The sequence below is a fragment of the Vipera berus genome, assembly GCF_964194415.1.
Source record: "Vipera berus genome assembly, chromosome: 2".
Taxonomy (NCBI): Eukaryota; Metazoa; Chordata; class Lepidosauria; order Squamata; family Viperidae; genus Vipera; species Vipera berus.
Genome location: NC_138203.1, coordinates 125,611,836 through 125,631,606, shown reverse-complemented (window position 1 = coordinate 125,631,606; position 19,771 = coordinate 125,611,836). Strand labels below are relative to the sequence as shown.

Sequence of the window (19,771 nt, the reverse complement as noted above, 5' to 3'; positions counted from 1 at the left end):
CAGTGACTCCATCCAGCCACCTCATTCTCTGTCGTCCCCTTCTTCTCTTGCCCTCAACCTTTCCCAGCATTAGGCTCTTCTCCAGTGAGTCCTTCCTTCTCGTTAGGTGGCCAAAGTATTTGAGTTTCAGCTTCAGGATCTGGCCTTCTAAAGAGCAGTCAGGGTTGATCTCCTCTAGGACTGACCAGTTTGATCGCCTTGCAGTCCAAGGGACTCTCAAGAGTCTTCTCCAGCGCCATAGTTCAAAGGCCACAATTCTTTGGTGCTCAGCCTTACTTATGGTCCAACTTTCACAGCCATACATTGCAATTGGGAAAACCATGGCCTTGACTATTCACACTTTTGTTGGCAGGGTGATGTCTCTGCTTTTTAGTGTCCTGTTTAGATTTTCCATGGCTTTCCTCCCCAGGAGCAAGTGTCTTTTAATTTCTTGGCTGCGGTGATCGTAGTATTTATGACCAGTCCTCAAAGTTCTGTACATTGCAGCATCCCTGCATTCATGTAGCGAATGTAGTGTCAAAAGCTCTTCATTTGCCAGCATCCAGAATGTTTCTCAATTTATTTCTAAAGGTTGAAATCCCTATTACTTACTCTCAATCTATTTCTTCCTTTTTAAAAAAAACAAATCTGAACTGTCTGATTAATGTTCGCTGTTTCTAAAACATAATACCAGGACATGCGTATTGGTAGAAATCTTCCAATGGAATCACATCCTCATCGTCCTGCCAGGAAGTTATTATTTTTCCATTCTTAATGTTGTGCAATAAAAAAAAACAAAGGGTAGGGAAACGCAGGAATATTACAAGCGAAAAGCATTGTCTAAACATCCTCCAAATACTGTAAAATTCTATGAATGAGGCAGAGTGATGTTTTAAAAAAGGTCTTGAAGCATCACAAGTACCCACTGAATCTCATTTGGGTTTTCCCATGGTGAGGCATTTTAGACACACCATTTAGAATTCAGTGAATATTGGTGGTACTAAAGCATTAAATGCGTATTTGGATGCATAGGCCTCTTGCCAGAAAACCAATCAGGGATTTAGGAACACACTGGGACTTTTTACTTGTTTCCCCACCTATGTACTGAATGTACTGTGGCATAAGTGTAACTTCTGAAGTTGGCTGTCTGAGAGCATGCACATCCCACATTTGATTTTGGTGGTGCTCCGTATATTACAAAATTCCTACGTAGGAAGGTGAACTTTAGACACTCATATCTGGTGACTGTACAATGGTTGTGTAACAGGCAAAATCATTTGCATGCTGATTCCAGGCTGATGACGAGCTCTCAGTTGAGGGATTTTGTGATGAATCAAAGCTTTGGAGCTGCCTTCCTCAACTTGGTGTTCTCCAATATGTTGGACTTCAACTTGTATAATTCCCAGCCTATGTGACTTAGTAAACTCCCCTGAGTTCCCCTTCTTCAAATATGATCTTCTTTAAAAGGGTAAGAAAATATGTTATTTCTTGGTGATAAAAATGCAGGTAAGGTTGAGGTTCTTCTACTTTCTTTTGCAGAAAGTAATAGAAAAATTACAGAATTCAGGGGAAAAGGGAAAAATACATTGAAAAACCCTACAAAAACAAAACAAACCAAAAAATGGGGAAAACTATTGATATGCATCAATCAAATATAAACAGATTACTAAAGTTAGGGGAAAATATTGTCTAACATTACAAGATGTTGCAAAACATATGCCCAAGGAAATTGCCTTGAGTCACGCTTGATTAAGAGATAAAATTGCCTTTTTAAAATGGATGCCGCATATCTCTTGAATCCAATCCTTACTATGAGAAATATTATACTTTTCTAATTCTTCAAAATAATTTTCTTAGCAACACCCCAGGCCAGAAACAACCATAACTCCTCAAAAATAGTCAAATTCCAGAATTTTAGTATTTAACATCTTTAATACTAAAAATTTTCCTCTTAAATTTATTTATTTACTGTACCTTTAAATATTACTCCAAAATGGTATCAGTAAATCACAGGTCAAAATCGTATTAATCAATGAGCCCTCAATTATTTTACATCATCACTAGAGAAAGCCATTGTGCAACTATTCTGCCTCTCCTTTCACAGTGATTTTTTTTTTATGGTAAGAGGAGATTATGGATGAAATGTTGGTAAGACGCAGAGAGTTACAAATAGAAGACAAGATCATCTGAATGCCAGAATTCCATGAACGGGACTAGACAATGGCACACTAAAAATCTTTTTGATAATCTATTAAGATCCAAAGTCATGGGAAAGCAGCATTGCAAGATTTCTGCTTTCTTACCTGCGCCTTCCTCAAAACGTCTATGAAGATGTTAAAATCTCATGTGAAATTTTGCCAAGATCTGAAGTGGAATGCTCAAAATCTTGTGAGATACGGCAGTCTTGTGAGATTTTGGACAATTTAATGAATAACAAGATTGGGGGGAGGGAATCCTGCATATTATGAGGTGGCATTCAGCAACGGAAGGGTTTATCAAATCTGTCCTAAGACAAACAGGGCTTTGTATAATGCACATTTCAGTTTAGTTCAATAGTAAGTCGGGTACCCAAACAGTTAACTTCCAAATAGATGGAATAAAATCCTGATAAATTGCAACCCTTTGACAATCCAGCCATAATATTTTACCTTATCTCCACTTTCAGGTCCAAGCTCAAAAGCATTCTCTGGGGGAGTACATGACAATAACTTAAGTATTGCCATGACCAAGAACTGTAATTTCACGCTCAATTACAGTCTTAATCTGAGGACTACCTGCAAGGATGTCATTACTACTTTGCATTCCTCATTTCCCAGAATAGCCTATTTTGAGAGCAGCTTTATTCTGGGATTGGGATATGGTCAGCAACTGCCTCACCTTGCTGGGGCATAGTTAAGCAGGGTCCGATATGAACAGTACCTTTTTCATTTATTTACATTATGTATTTAAAAGGTTTGCATGGGTACTCATTTTAAAATGCAGCTCTGGGTGGCTTACAAGAATGGTTCCCAAACTAATAAAAACATAACACAATCCAAACCTGGCAGCTTAGTCATCCCCTTGGGATGCCCCAACTATCAGCCCCAAACATCCTCACTGCACCCCAATGCCTGGGTAAAAAGCCTTCCCAGAAGGCTAGAAGGCTGGGTACCTGCTCAGTCACTCCATGTGTGTGTGTGTGAGAGAGAGGGGGGCCACTAGGATGGCAATATTTCAGGCAAGGACCTGGAGTGTCCTTACCCTATCTGGTAGGCTAGGCAGATACTCTGAAGGAGAAGTCCCACAAAGAACCAGTCCCATGCCATGTAGGTCTTTGGAGGTGGTAACCAGTGCCTTGAATTGCACCTCGAAGGAAATTGGGAGCCAGTGCAGCTTGCAAAGCAGAGGTATAATGTAGGCAAAACTAGAAGCATCCAGAACTGTGTGCACAAATCTGTTCTGCAGCAGATGTAGCTTCCAGATAGACTTCAAGGGCAGCCCCACGTAAAGTGTAATCCAGTCAGGGAGTGACAATGGAACAACTTTCCTTGGGAAACCATCAAAGGGATTTCAGAGTTTAGGCTGGGAAGTTGAAAGGAAAAACAAGCAAACAAACCACCCCCACGGCCCCCAAATCTATCTATCTATCTATCTATCTATCTATCTATCTATCTATCTATCTATCTATCTATCTATCTATCTATCTATCTATCTATCTATCTATCTATCTATCTATCTATCTATCTCTATCTATCTATATCAATTCGTTTGTAGACAAACTGGTTTCTTCCAGAAGTTTGAAACATTCATTATTAAATATATATCTTTATTTATGTACAACTAAAGTATAAATGTATGAAAGCAAATAACAAATTGCAAAACAGGAGAGTAAATTCAGTTGCAATCAAAATTAAAACCACTATCATTTACATCACTTGATGTTGCTTCAATTTTCATTAGCCATTGTTTCAATGATGTGCTTATGTGTCCCCCAAGAATATCTTCTGGTCACATATTGTTGAAGACCAGGAGGGGGGAATAACATAAAACTTCACTTTTCCCAAATATTTTCCAGTAAAAGTTATGTACTACAGGCTGCTTCCAGTAAAGCTGGATTTCATGACTTACCAAGATAGTCTGTCTACTGCAGGGGTCTTCAAACTTGGCCCTTTTATGACTTGTAGACTTTAGTTCCCAGAATTCCTCAGCCAGCATGCCTGGCTGAGGAATTCTAGGAGTTGAAGTCCACAAGTCATAAAAGGGCCAAGTTTGAAGACCCCTGGTCTACCACAACTGGGAAGTTCTTGGCTGTTTTACCAAGGACTTCTGCCTTCAGCTCAGCTATAGGAAAAGATAGGAAGATCAATAGCAAAACTAGGCATGTAGCCATTCAGTTACATTAAAACCCCACTCAGGGTAACAAGAAAATACCATAATATGGAAATAAAAATACAACAGTTTCTTTTTATCTCGTATACTTTGGTTCTAACAAACGGAATACTATTATTCTTTACAACTTACATGCACAGTACTGGTACCTTTCTTGGCAACATCTTGATGTTCTTTTTACTAGCAATATATTTAAGCTTTTCACAATCCATGATTCCTATGTAAATGTAGCCTGCAGGAATTAACATGCACAATTATCAGTAAGAATAGCATTTGCATGTCATATGGAATATATTGCAATTGTCTGGAAAAGGAATTCATAAATACATTCTATTTGGATGAACATTTATGTCTTATAAATTTAGACTTGATTTCAAGTTAATATATATAGCTTGGAGCTTTATTTAACACTGGACAGTTGCAACATTACAGATCAAATGTCACTGGTGGAGTTTTATATCATTCAGGGTATTCAACTTACAAATCACAAAGTATTAAGGAATCACTGGGTTGTAACAAAACAACCAGCTTGTCTGCCAGCTTGCCTTCTTTCCATTGACTCTGCCTATTTTATATCAATATTGAAAACAATTCATACTTATACGTGTTCATTTATTTATTGAGTAAAATGATCCAAAGCTACATATTTGCGTATGGCCCTTTGGATCATTCTCCTCAGTAAATAAACGAACAGGTTACAATAATTTTGACTCATTGTAATCAGGGTCTCTTTATCTAGTTTTAGGACTTGTGTGGAGAACAGATCGTGTTTTAGGTCATATTTATTCTGAAATTTTGAAAATTCGAAAGGGTTCGCAAATTTTTAAGCAGCACTGTACATGGCTCCTTGTTTTCTACAAGCCTGTATTGTACAGTGTACACTTTTAATGGCACTGAGCGGCACTTGCCACTGCAGTGACCTTTGTGGCTGACCGTGGTACCTAATGGCAGTGATTGTCAACCTTTGGTGATTCTTTTTTCTTCTTCTTTTTCCAGCTGACAACCTCCAAATACCCAGTGGTGGTGAAGATGGGACATGCTCATTCTGGAATGGGAAAGGTGAGGGTGTAAAAGTTCTCGAAAGCTGAGCCTGAGTACTCTTGAGTGTTTGAGAGTACACAAACCGCCATCCTGCAATAAAGATCATCCAGATATTCCTTTAAGATGTCTCGATGTAGCCCTTTCTAAAGGTGTTTAACCATGGCATAAATATCTTTGGGTAGCAACAATTTTTCCCCCCTACCATGCTTCATGATCTTGCCTTCCTGTTATCCCCCGCTTTCTGAAATGGGCTTTCTCAGTCATCCTTGGCCATATTAGGGTTAGAGTAGCATTTCCCTATTCTTTTGATACCATCCAAGAGTAGCCTCAAAGTATTAACTTCTGTTAGGCTTACCCATTACCTCAGAGTAGGATTATCAGTTGTTCAGCAGAAGGAGGCTCTTTTGTCCTCATGTCCTTTATCTAGCAGGAGTAGCCTTAACATCAAAAATTGTTCAGCTCTTTGGGTAGCTCTTCTCAAGCAGTTTATCACTGTGGCACAGCATTTCCCTAAGTGCTAAGTCCAAGTTGACAAGCTCAGCACTGTGAGCTTATATAGTTACTCTCCCACCAATGTGACAGCTGCCTGAAATTGACAAGACCTTAATTACAGATTGAAGGCTTTTGCCTTTTAAGGGCTAGCACAGGGGTCGGCAACCTAAAAAGGGAAAAGAGCCACTGGGAACCGGTTCCATCACAAATTAAAAAAAGTGGGAGCCGCGTGCGTGTGTCCATGCACGCGCATGCGCAAAAAATGTTTTGCGCATGCGCGGACGCACGCGGTTGCCATTTTTTTAAAAAAAGTGAGAAGGAACCGGTTCCCGGTTGCCCGACGGCGACGGCCCGTCTGCAAAGCTGCCGCTTTCGGCAGCTTTGCAAACGGGCCGCGGCAGCTTCCTCAAAGAGCAGCGCCCCTGCCCATTCTGAGAGGTGCGCGCGCACCTCTCCGAACGACCGGAGGTGCGCACGCACCTCCCCAAACCTTTGGAGAGGTGCGCGCGTACCTCCGCGCGAACGGGCAGAGGTGCTGCTCTTTGAGGAAGCTTTAGCGGCCCGTCTCCGAAGCTGCCGAAAGCGGCAGCTTCGGAGACGGGCCGCTAAAGCTTCCTCAAAGAGCGGCACCTCTGCCCGTTCGCGCGGAGGTACGCGCGCACCTCCGGTCGTTCTGAGAGGTGCGCGCGCACCTCTCAGAATGGGCAGGGGCGCTGCTCTTTGAGGAAGCTGTAGCGGCCCGTCTGCAAAGCTGCCGAAAGCGGCAGCTTCGGAGACGGGCCGCTAAAGCTTCCTCAAAGAGCGGCACCTCTGCCCGTTCGCGCGGAGGTACGCGCGCACCTCTCCAAAGGTTTGGGGAGGTGCGCGCGCACCTCCGGTCGTTCGGAGAGGTGCGCGCGCACCTCTCAGAATGGGCAGGGGCGCTGCTCTTTGAGGAAGCTGTAGCGGCCCGTCTGCAAAGCTGCCGAAAGCGGCAGCTTCGGAGACGGGCCGCTAAAGCTTCCTCAAAGAGCGGCACCTCTGCCCGTTCGCGCGGAGGTACACGCGCACCTCTCCAAAGGTTTGGGGAGGTGCGCGCGCACCTCCGCCCATTCGGGGAGGTGCGCGCGCACCTCTCCAAACGGGCGGTGCCACTCTCCATTTGGAGAGGTGCGCGCGCACCACTGCCCGTTCAAAGAGGTGCGCGCGCACCGGGTGGCTGGGAGCCGCAGGAGACGGCTCAAAGAGCCGCATGCGGCTCCGGAGCCGCGGGTTGCCGACCCGTGGGCTAGCACCTTCTTCTCAATGTGTATTGTGTACCTGTTTACTCTCTTGTAATCCCTTCCTCTCGGATGACTAAAAATTCAAATACTAAATAGTGAGTCTTCATCCAGTGTGTCCATTTATCTTCTTTTCCAATTGTCCCCGTTGCCCCTTTCCCTGTTCAGATATCTGGCAACCCTATCTTGGAGGGGAGCCATGGGATTGGCAGTGATCTGAGACTGAGGCCTAGAGCCAGGCACAGGGATTTTCACTGGGGTCAACCGTTTTCACACTGTTAAAATTTTCTGCTCACTCAAAGCAGTTTGACTCAGCAGTGGAGAGAGGGCCTACAAGGCAACTCAAGGTTTTTTTTTTAATGATCTAGATTAATTAGTTTTCCTTCCTCTTTGTTTATCTCAGTGTCTGTTACATGCTGATCACTTAGATCCCTGCTCTGCCTGGAATGCAAAGTTTATTACCTAGACCACAGAGTTGCTAAGCTCCTGCTTTGTATCTCTTCCCAAGTTGCAAGTAACAGTACGTTCTTTTCTTTTCTCCTAGGATATTTTCATTGTTGAGACAGAAACCCATTAGATTGTAGGGCATTCCCATTTTGGCTCTGAGGTCCCCATTTGCTCTCCTTCTCAGGGGGAAATCGTGAGAAGAATAATCTTTCCTCCCAATTAGTCACAAATAGATTTTGAGCGCTAAAATATTTCCCAGCAACTCCGGCTGCAATTTATAATGGATCCCTCTTTTGTTTAGGAACAAGTATAGAAACTGATTTTGTTTCTTTCTTTATTTAACTGTACTTATGACCTAGCCCAGTCCTGGAGGCCTTGGGCAGCATAAAACCACAAATAAAGGCCAAAACAAAAAGAACCCACAGTATAATGAAAACACCACGAGAAAGCAAAAGCAAACTCAAGATAGCTACCCACAACCATTCAACTGGGACCAAAGACTTGTTAGAACTGAGCTTTTGAGCTGTTTCCAAAATATCTGCAAACTGGAGGCTTAGAAATTTCTGTAAGGAGGATATTTTCCACCATGAAGGCCTGCTGTCTGATCCATATCTGCTATATCTCACAAAATGGGTATGTGTGGGTGGGTGGCGGGGAGGCAGGGCTGGCAGATCTTCTCTGGAAGGCCAGACTGGATGAGTACAATTGGCTGGAGAGCTGTTGCCTGATGTTTGGGAAAACAACAACAAGAAGAAACAAAAATAAAGGAACAAAAGTTGACAAACAAGAACAGAACCCACACAATCCAGGCAATTTCATTCATTGTTGATAAAGGCCTAGGGGAAGCCAAGTCTTCAAGGCCCTTCAAAACACCAGCATAGTGGGAGTCATCTGGATCTCGGGGACAGCTTCATTCCAGAGAGCAAGTTCTACTCCAGAGAAGGGGCACTTCTGGGGTCCTGATAGAGGGCATTATTTAATCAAAGGAACTCAAGAGAGTGCCAATCCTGCCAGATTAAATCAGTCTGGTTGATACTATGGGAGACATGTGGTTCCTTAGATAACGAGGCCCTGTGCCATGTAGGGCTTTAAAGGTATTGTCCAGTACCTTGAACCACGAAGTGCAAATGCTACATTGGCATACCAAGGCATGACCATCACTGCCTGCATTGCTGCATTCTGGACCAAGTGAAAATTCTGAGTGGTCTTCAAAGGTAGAACTGTGTAGAACATGCTACAATAGTTAGGTCGTGGGGTGACCAGGGCATCAGTGACTATCTGAAGAGCCTCCCAATCTAAGAAAGGACAGAACTGGTGCACCAGATGAAGCTGGGCAAAGGTCTTCCTGGCTAAGGCTACAACCTGTTCCTCAAGCAGGAGCCGTGAGCCTAGGAAGACTGCCAGATTGCATACTCTTAAATGGAGAATTGCAATCCCACCTATTCAGAGATGGAATATCTCCAGATCTCATAGACCAAACACCCACAGCCCCTTGATTTTGATGGGATTGAGTCAGAGATGGTTCCTCCCTGTCCAAATCTGCATAGCTTCCAGACACAGAAATAGAACATCAACAATCTCACTTGGCCAATCCAGAGTCATCAGTGTATGAAACCCCAGTGGATGACCTAACACAGTAATTGAAAGGAGAGGAGAAGATTGGAGTGATGTGAGTTCCCTCAAAAGAGGGGCCAAGAGAATGATCTCTCTCTCCTCTGCCCCCAACAATACCAACAGGAATCGGCCCAGAGAAAGGAAGAGAACCACTGTATGTGTGTGTGTCCATTTCCCAGCCCATGGAACTGACTTAGAAGGATACTGTGGTTGACAATGTTGATAGGCACTAAAATATCAAGAGCACAAAGGATGGAAGCACCAGCTTCATCCTGGTTCTACCATATCATCTACATCAATAACCAAAGCTGTCTCATTACTAAATCCCAGCCTGAAGCCTGACAGAAATGGGATCAGATAATCCATTTCCTCCAGGTTTTCACCAACTGCAGACTGATCACCTTGTCAACAGCTTTTCCCAGAAAGGAAAAGTTGGAGACTGGGTGATAGTTATCAAAAACCCATTGGGTCCAAGGATGGCTGTCATCACTGGCTCTTTCAAGGCAAGAGGCATCATCCCCTTTGTCAAAGAGGCTGACACTACAGAACGGACCCAACTATAGATAAGCATTTCTGCTAGTTTTTTTATGGCAGGCTGAATCCATGAGAAAATGATGTCAGTCAGTGGTCCCAGATAAAGAGCTTCTAGCACTATAACCTGTTGTGTTTATTTTGTATTTTCCTACTTAACATTTTGGTGAAGATAAATAGAAATAATGGTCTACAAATAGAAGGCACTTTTATATTGTCTGGGGTCCAATTTAACATGTGATCAAATGAGGAAGAGAAATTGGCACAATAAACCCCACCTATAAAACACGCAATTTTGGAGGGCAAACCAGATTTTAAAGAGGTCAAAATTTAATTGCTGAAATGTGGGTGATATAGGGTTATTTGCTTATATTTGATACAGTAAATGCAAAGGCTTCTCTTTGTTGAAGGTCAAGGTGGAGAACCAGTATGATTTCCAGGACATTGCCAGTGTGGTAGCTCTCACCAAGACCTATGCCACTTCAGAACCTTTTATTGATGCCAAGTATGATATCCGTATACAGAAGATTGGCAATAACTACAAAGCCTACATGTGAGTCTGGAAAAAAATCCTCGTGTTTATATCTCCTTACTCTTAGCAAAAGGGACGCGGTGGCTCAGTGGGTTAGGACGCTGAGCTTGTCGATCAGATGGTTGGCAGTTTGGCGGGTCGAATCCCGAGTACCACATAACAGAGTGAGCGCCTGTTACTCGTCCCAGCTTCTGCCAACCTAGCAGTTCGAAAGCACGTAAAAATGCAAGTAGAAAAATAGGGACCACTACGGTGGGAAGGTAACAGCGTTCCGTACGCCTTTGGTGTCTAGTCATGCTGGCCACATGACCAAGGAGACGTCCTTGGACAAGCGCTGGCTCTTCGGCTTTGAAATGGAGATGAGCACTGGCCCCTAGAGTTGGAAACGACTAGCACGCATGTGCGGGGGAACCTTTACCTTACTCTTAGCAAACGTTGCAACTTCCCCATAGAAGCTTATTGAACTGCACTTGATCCCACCATTACTTAAATCAACTTCCTTTCTACTTTGCCTCCTCCCTTCAGCAGAATGAAGCTTTATTGATCCTGGTCAGCATTTTCAAATCACTTTCTAGAAACAACCCTGGAAGAGGTGACCACATGCAAAAGTTCGGGTCTTACATCTTTAATAACTGATCTACATGGGAATTTTGGCAAACACACATTGTCATATAACATTAACATATCTACACTTGCTAAAATTCTAAAAAATTTTTTTACAAACTATGAGAGATATGTACTCCCCCCCCCTTTGGACTGTATATGTCAGGGGTCTTTTATGACTTGTGGACTTCATCGCTGGCTGAGGAATTCTGGGAGTTGAAGTCCACAAGTCATAAAAGGACAAGGTTTGAAGACCCTTGGTATATGTGCTATTAGATTGTACTTCCTTTGAGGAGTCAGTTTCTTAAAATACTGTATTTAATATACCCTTTATCTGACAAAGCCCATTTGAATTAATTTCCCCTTTTCAGTCTCTATCAATCTCTTTCATGTTATTAACCTTTTTCAAGGAAAAAATTGCTCTCTTGTTTCTTCCTGGATCTTTAGTACTCATAATGGCCTCTTTCCCCTGGCAGGAGGACCTCTGTTTCAGGCAACTGGAAAACCAATACTGGCTCTGCCATGTTGGAGCAAATAGCTATGTCAGATAGGTGAGTGGCATGGGTGGGGAAATATGATTGGGTAGGGATTTAAAATAAATGGCATAAAATAAGAGGTCTCTTCCTCTTTATGGCTTCTCAAGATCTTCTCCTGGCTAAATATACCTGAGTGAAAGTGATAAAATTAGGAGGGCTCTGTACTTGAACTTTTATACTTTTGTTTATAAGTTTGTCTCTGTTCTTGACCTTTTCCATTCTGCGGTAGGTACAAGCTATGGGTGGACACTTGTTCAGAAATTTTTGGTGGTTTGGACATTTGTGCAGTAGAAGCTCTGCATGGCAAGGATGGACGTGACCACATTATTGAGGTGAAGTGCTGGGAATGCTTATATTTTAATTAATGTACCAGGGAACACAAACCTTTAAAAAAATGCTAAAAGAAGGGAAGATTAGAATTTATAAGGTAAAGAGCCAGATTAAAAGTTTTTTTGTTGTTTTTTTTAAATTGAAGATTTTTAAGCAAATCAGCTCTTTTTAACAAGTTTGTTCTGGAAACAATGAAACCTCAATATACAGTACATGTGTTTTTAGGGATAGTATCTCTCAGGCCAAAGAGATTTGAGTTGAAATACATTTTCATCTGCGATGGTCACTACATTCTGTCTCTCCTTTCACCCAAAAAATTCAGCACTAATTCAGTCTGTCAGGGAACCTCTGTCATTGCTATTGTTGCAGAAAACCTTGTGGTTATTTACTGAAAAGATTTGGAGGATGGTTTGGAAAAACCTTGATCCACATTAAAATTAATATTTTTACTAATATTCAGAATATATAGTTCAATGTGCCTTGGAAAGCTCAACCATGACAAAACAACTGGTGGTTAAAGTTAAGGTTGATGGATCCTCCTTTGAGAGGTAAATATATATATCACTCTGATTCTACTGCATTTTCCTATGTTTTTGGTGAATGTATATTTTGTCTATTGATATGACGTGTAATTGGTTTTCCATGTTACAGGCAGTGGAACAAACTGGCCTAGTTCCAGTTACTTCCTGGCTACATGGATCAGACTGTATTCTTTGAGTCACCACCCATTGCACCATGTGGTTTTGTTAGCCCTATTGCTTAGTGTTTATACACACAGTGCACGTAATCCTTTCAACAAATATCCTGTAATGGTGGTCATCTGTTATTATCTCCATTCTGCAGATGATTATCTTTTGCAGGGAAAGGGGCTGTCAGAGGAAAGATATTCTCTGGATGTTATCCATATTTCTTATTAGCTATTTGTTTTCATCCCAAGTTGAAACTTCTGCTATTAATTTGCTAGTGCTATTAATGTTTAAAGTAGGCATTTTTTTTAAAAAAAAATAAAAGGTCATTTCCTGCAGAAAGTCTTAAGAGCAATTCACACACGTTCTACTTAAGGGAAACAACTCAACTTCCTGTTCCCCCCCCCCTGGTTCTTCCTTTAGGTAGCGGGATCATCCATGCCTCTGATTGGAGACCACCAGGAGGAAGATAAGCAGCTGATTGTAGAGCTGGTACTGTTACGCATGGCCCAGGTCATTCCTCGCACACCCGTGCCCTCCCCTGTGCGCTCTGCCTCAGGACAGCCTGCCCAGGTATTACGACTTTGTTTTTCATCGTAAACACAACAGTACTCCTTCCTTTTTTTGTTGTTTTGTTTTCCCCCCTGTAATTTATGATTAGTCATTGCTTACAAGAAATTGAAGGAAAGGAGTCATAAGGAGGAGGAAATGCTGGCTCAGAGCAGTAAACTGTCATAGCGAAGTTTACAGTAGGGTTCAGTTTATGGCAACAGTAGTGGGGAACCAAGCACAGGTTGCCTGCATAAGGACCAGGGTTAGTATCTGAAATTTCTAATTATGTCGGTGGGTCAAACACATGCAGAAGATTTCAGCACAACTTTGAGCAACGTTTTCCTCCTGCTAGAGTATGTGTCCATTTAGTCCAGTATTCTGTGTTTGACAGTGGACAGTTAGATGGCTTAGGAAAACCTATACGATGAAGTCAAAGTCAACATTTCTTTCTAATTATGTGATCTCAAGCACCTGGTGTTCCTGCATAATACTGTAGAGATTTCGCCTAACTGCCATGGATAATAAATGTTGGTAGGTTTGCCTGCTTTGAATTTGCCCAGTCTCACTTTCAAGATCTTAAGAGGAGCATTCCTGGATGTTATCCAGCGTTCTGTTTCCCACAGTAACTGCCAGCTAGAGGCCACTGTGAATTTAACAAGTGCCACAATGGTTCCTAGCAATAGGCATTTAGAGGCATACTGCCTCTAATTCTAGAAGTATATAACCGGCTTAAGTAAAATGGCTATTATTAATGTTCCTTAAAAGCCGTTGAAGTTGGTGGCTGCCATCACCGTTTGTATTATGAAGAAGAATGCTTCTCTCGTGCTTTGAAGCTTTTCCTTAGCTAAATTACTATCATTACATCTGGCACAACAAATGTCAGCTGTTTAGAGACACTTCCCTGCCCTGCCCCATGTATTACCAAGCATCTGGGGAAAAGGAAGGGCAAGGAAAACTCTGTTTGTCGATCCATTCTTCACATTTTGCAACAGGTTTACATGGTTCCTAGTATTTGATGGCTCCAGTGGAAAAAGATTCCTCCATGTGTCCTCTGTTCATTTTTTTGGGACTGAATGTCTGAATTTTGCAGCTTACTAGGGAAAGATTCAGAAGCATTCTTGTATTGCATGGCCGATGCTGCAAAGAAGACACAATATCGCAGAAATAGTAAAAGTATAGCAGGGTAGGTGGGATAAAAGGGAAAAAAAAGATGCATTTTGATGCACGCTCCTGCTTTTGTTTGTTTTCATTCGTAGGCTCAGTCAGCTCAAGCTGGACAGAGACAAGGCCCTCCAGCCCAACAGAGACCTCCACCCCAAGGTGAATTATTCTTTGGGGGAAACTGTGGCTTGGGCGGGAGGCCTTGGCATTTTTTGTTGGAAGGGAATTCTAGCAGATTAGGTAAGCTAAAACAGCTTTCCCTCTGTCTTGCAGGAGGACCTCAGCAGCCACCTCCAGGCTCTCAGCGCCCTCCATCTCAGCAGCGCCCCCCTCCCCAAGGCCAGCAACTCTCAGGCCTTACCCCACAGCCTAGTGGTCCTGCAGTGGGTCAGCGTCTGCCCAGCCCCACTACCCAGCAGCCCCCACCGCAGGCTCAGCAACGTCCTGCAGGGCAGCGCCAGCCTGGGCAGCCTGGAGTCCAGCAGTCTCGCCAGCAGGGCCCCCCCTCTGCTCCACAGTCCCCCCAGCACCAGAGAGGGCCAAGCCCCAGTGGCGGAGGACAGCAGCAGTGGCAGCAAGGTTCCCCCCCACATCAGCAGAGGCCCGCAGGGGCTGGCCTGTCCAAGACAGCATCCGGGGGCCTCCCAGGGCAACAGCAGCCCCAGCGCCCTCCAGCAGCTGGCGGTCAACCACGGCAGCATCCACGGCAGGGCAGCCAAGGGGGTCTGACTCAGCAGCGCCCACCGGGAGCAGGAGCACAGCAGCAGCGCCCATCACCACCCACTACCCAGCAGCCGAGGCCCAGTACTCAGGGGCAGGGTCCTGGTGGCCCAGGGCACCAAGGGAACCGCCCTCCACCAAGCCAAGGAAAGCCACAAGTTGCTCAGAAACCCAGTCAGGATTTGCCTCCTCCACCCCAGCCCCAGTTGAAGTAAGCGTTGGACTCTTGGGTTCTGTGTGAAGGGAGCAGGGTTTGGCAGGCTCCAAGACTTAATTTTTGCAATGTAGGGATTTTGTTCCTAGCTAAACAGGGGTGTGGTAGGTTGCCATGGTGATCTTTTACCCTCAGATACTTAAGGGCGCAAGCAGTGCGACATGCACTTCCCCCTAACACCAATTCAGGGTCAGTTTTGCAAATTCAAGTGTGTTGTCATTTTATGTCCTTTTCACTTTTTGTCAAAAGTTCACTAAGAGGTTAGGGGAGAATATTAAATGATAAATGATTATGTGCAGTAGGATGACAAGGCAGGGCACAGAATGAAAGGTCACTTGCTTATAAGAAACTCTTCACTGACATCACTGCAGCTGTCTTGCTTTTTTATGTTTGCTTTTGTTTGGCACTGTGAGAACTAGACACTACTTTTTATACAAAAACAAACAAACAACAACAACCACCTCCTCCTGAAACAAAAAAAAGTTAATTGATTCTCCACATATACAAAGTCATCATTCAAAAGAACGTAAAAAAAACTCATGTTTTAAGATGGCACCTTCTTGAGATAAAATTTGAAAAATTGATTTTTTAAAAAAATGTATACCTAACTGTATACTGTAAATCAAACCTTGCAGGATAAATTTGAAGCTGAGGGGTTAGCATAAGTTTAGGAAAGATGTATTTCATAATCACTTGTGCCGCCTGTGACAAGTGTTTCCCATGGCCGCCTCTGAGAGGTGGTGGCATGGAAACAGGGATGAAATTGTTTGACCACTGAAAACGAGAGCAGAGAGTGTTGCCCTCACTTTCAATTGCATTCGCAAGTTATGCCAGTTATAGGAGCTCGGTTTTGTTGAGATCAACAAGAAGATTTTTTTTTTCTAAACAGAGAAACAGTTACATAGAAGGGCAGCAGCACTTAGGGCTTCAGAAAAGCCTTTCTGGCTGAATAACTTCTTCAGATATTTGCTGTAGCTTTTTGTTTGCCCGAGCTTGCCAAAATCACAGAGGGAGTTCATGCTCCTCTGCTCTCAATTCAACAGGATCTATCCATAATGAAAAGAATTGGAAAGAAACGGGATGGGGGTGGGGTGGGGGGGAAAGGGGGGGGAGTTTCAATTAGAAGAAAATGCCTGAGAATTTCCCTCTCCAAATTCTTCCAGCTTTTCCCTCATGTTTTCCTGCTGCAGGATCATTTCCCCTGGTCTTTCCCTACTGGACACGCCCTCCTTTGCAGTATTAAATTAGGGCTGGAAGGGGGGGCAATTGCCTTGCCCCCTTTTGCGGCTCTGTGCTTGCTTCTTACCCTACTCTTGAGAAGGAGGGCAATGAGTCCCAAACTCCCCTTTCTTCTCTCCCAGCATTTCAGACAAAGCAAGTTCTGTTGCCTGACCTGATTTTAATAGTGTGTTTCTCATTTCTCCTCTCCGTCTACCCCTCCCTTCTTTCCTGCCCCCCCCCATTCCTCCCTCACTGTTCCTTAGCAAATCCCAGTCTCTGACCAATACCTTCCCCCTTGCAGAGGCACCGGTGCCACGGGGCAGCCTTAGTCAGGATGAAGTGCGTGCCGAGAGCATCCGCAGCCTCCGACAGAGCTTCGCCAGCCTCTTCTCCGACTGAGAGACCTCCCCACTGTACTGCGACCCTTCACATCCCCGGGCCTAGTTCCCTTTCCCTGTCTTCTGAGACTCTGAACCCCATGTTCCTTCACAGCTTTGACCAACCCCCTCCCCCTCCCCCATGGGAATGCTCTTCCAAAATGAATCTATTTATTTGCTTATTTTTATTCTTCCCCCCCCCATTTTTCTTATTTTGAAGAATTTTTTCTCCCCTCCCCTCCATTAATGGCAATCCCATGGAAAGGGGGAAGCAATACGTATCCCTGGAGATCCCTGGTAAAAAGGAATGGCACCTGCTGGAAATGGTCAGCGCTAGAAAATGGGTGGATGCTAAATCCCCAGGAATACTCAGGCTTTTGAGGCCGGTCGTTCTGAATGTAAAGTGGGTTGGTTGGTTGGCTTAAAATTCATTTGTTCGTGTACTTATTTATTAGATTTATACCGCTGCTCATCTCACATATGTGACCTCTGGGTGGCTTACAAGTGAAAAAGTTATCTGTACAGAGCAATTATCTGGGGGAGAGAGAGATAGACATATATACAGATACACATATATACTCTAACCTAAATGCAACAAGAACTACACAGTCTTCTGGGAAGGAGGCTCTGTTTATGTTCCCTTAAAATCCGAAATCTTCCTTCTGCCACCATCCTTTGTTCTAAGGACCTTTTTTTTTTTGCTCTGTTTTGTATGACTAATTCTGTATCCATTTCTGCGTAATATGCTATCCCCATGCAAGTTAAACCCGTGGATTATCAGAGAGCTTCCTTCCTTTCATCAGGAGCTCCCTTTTCATCTGGAGGCTGCAGATTACTCAAGTCCACATCTTTTCTATATAAATATGCAAACTTTATGCCTGGTTCTCTTCTCCCAGCCTAGGGGTCCCCAGGCCTGGGAAAAAGGGAGAGGAGAGAGGTCTCCAGGGATCTATCTATCTATATATATATAGCATGAGGGAGGAGGGGACTTCTCCTGGGGCCATGTCTGTGTTTGTGGCCACAAAGATGTCTATGTTGCTGTTTGTGAATAAGCCAGTCGATTGCCACTTGCCCTTTGCACAGTCCTGTTGTCCCCACTCCTTAGCTGCCTGCTTCCAACTCTGTTGCCCTGGCTGCAGGTTCTGCCTCCACTTCAGCAATGTGCAACGTTCTTCCCATGCGTTTTGGTAACCGTATACTTGGCAAGCCTTAATCTAGACACACACCTCCTTTCCATCCTACCTCACACTGGTTTTTTTCCCCCCACCTTCCTAGTAGCACTGCAGAAAACTCCCAGTCTGTCACTCCACTGTAAGCTTTGGCATCTACTGATCATCAAGAAGGTGCTGGGCAGGGCCAATAAGGTACTTATAGCAAAGCTTTTGCTAAGTTGATTTAGAGCCCAGCCATCATGGAGGAGAGACAATTGGCCAATGATCTGAGTTTGTGGTGGAGAATGCATTTGTTTTTGTCAAGCCCATTTCCTGTTCTTCCTCCCACTTGGCCAATCAAATCTATCTGCTCTTCTCCCAAAACAGCCATAGTACTGCCACTATAGCCAAGGTATGCTTTTGCTATTTGATGACTGAAGAAATAAAACTTCATCCCCGATGGACACACAAGGGGTTCACATCCAAAAGCAGAACTTGGTCCCCACCCTCTCCCCCTTGTATATAACTCAAGAGAGAAACTTCCCACTCTATTTTTGTGATTCTCCTTTATCCCTAAAGCTGTGTCAATTACTCTTGTCCCCTTCTTTGAAAGGTCACAGGGACAGGGGTAAAGTGCCACTTAACGCGTGATGGTCTGATAGCTGCAAAGTCGCGTGTTGTAGCTGTGTTGTGACATGACGCTTTGAGCTGTGTTTGCAACTTACTGTCAGGTTGGGGAGGGGATGCAGCAGAGGCTCAATCCCTGTGTATTACACCCCCTTTTCATTCTTCAGCCTCTTCTCCCCAGAGATCTAATCCTTTGCCACCAAGAGATCTGGGAAGGACAATTTAAAGTGCTAACTTGGTATCTTTGTTATTTATTCTTGTCTGGAAAGTGCATCCCCCTCGCACACTATTTTTGTGGGAATAGAGGCCTTTCCTATTGCTGTGATTCTGTCTCTGTGAATCAAAGTTTCAATGGATCAGTGATGTAAAAAACATAAATAAATAAATATATCTATATTAAAAATCCAAATGCTTGCTGGAAAAATGCATGTTTTGTCACTGGAATGAAATCAGTATACACATATAGGCACTACATATGAATAGATATGAAGAGAAAGGGGTATGATGACTTCAAAATGGAAAAGTGAATAAATGAAAGCAAGTATGTGTAGTATGAGAACAAAGGGGTGTGGATTTTTTTCTGTCTATGTGGCCTCAAGGAGTCAGTGACAGCTTGGTGTAATCTCCCTGTCGGTGAGCTTCCAAAAGTACACATTGGTCCTGTTGAGATACAAAATGCTGGGTTACATGGATAGTTATCTTGATTTGATAAGACTCTTACTCTATTATTTTAACTTCGTAAAATGTATCCTAGCAATGAAAATATTTTTGCAATGTCCCACATTCTTAAGAAAAGACCTTTCTTCACACTGAAACCTGTGAGACCAATATAAAACATTACTTTAAAAACAGCATTTATTGTTGTATTACTTCTATTTTATAAACAAAATTCCAATGTAAAATAAATAAGGGTATACTGTATGCAAACACACCATTTAAAGCAGTTGCTTTTTCATTATAGTAGTAAAATGTGGCAAGGAAGCCATTTTGTAAAAGGGCTGCAGTCTCATTTGCTGCCATGGATCATGTGGTCTACTTTAAAAAAAAATAGCAGCCATTTAAAGTCGAGGGGAATTTATGCTTAGGCTGTATAATGTTTTGAACATAATAATTTCCAGTAAAAGATTTAGATGCTGTTTTACAGTACAATACAAAGCTACATTGACTATTGACATGGCAATATTGTAACGGATCAAAAAAATTAGGTTGCATGCATGTTACTACACTTCCCAACACAGACAGGGAAGAAACGCAGAGCTGACTCAGACAAGCATATACAAAAGTAAATATTTATTTTGTTTATAATTAAAGACTCCTGGAGTAGATCCAT

At 43.3% G+C, this 19,771-nt stretch overlaps 1 protein-coding gene across 1 annotated transcript in view; it reads left to right on the top strand.

Moving 5' to 3' along the window:
* Positions 1-16,685, top strand: part of SYN1 (synapsin I) — a gene marked incomplete at both ends in the record, with an annotated part of 102,408 nt that extends 85,723 nt beyond the window's left edge. The window contains 8 exons of the mRNA XM_081319451.1: positions 5,344-5,406; positions 10,142-10,284; positions 11,343-11,417; positions 11,632-11,734; positions 12,842-12,991; positions 14,227-14,290; positions 14,405-15,062; positions 16,550-16,685. Of these exons, the coding sequence (XP_081175577.1) occupies positions 5,344-5,406; positions 10,142-10,284; positions 11,343-11,417; positions 11,632-11,734; positions 12,842-12,991; positions 14,227-14,290; positions 14,405-15,062; positions 16,550-16,685 (1,392 nt within the window). The remainder of the gene's footprint in view (positions 1-5,343; positions 5,407-10,141; positions 10,285-11,342; positions 11,418-11,631; positions 11,735-12,841; positions 12,992-14,226; positions 14,291-14,404; positions 15,063-16,549) is intronic.
* Between the last annotated feature and the right edge of the window lie 3,086 nt (positions 16,686-19,771).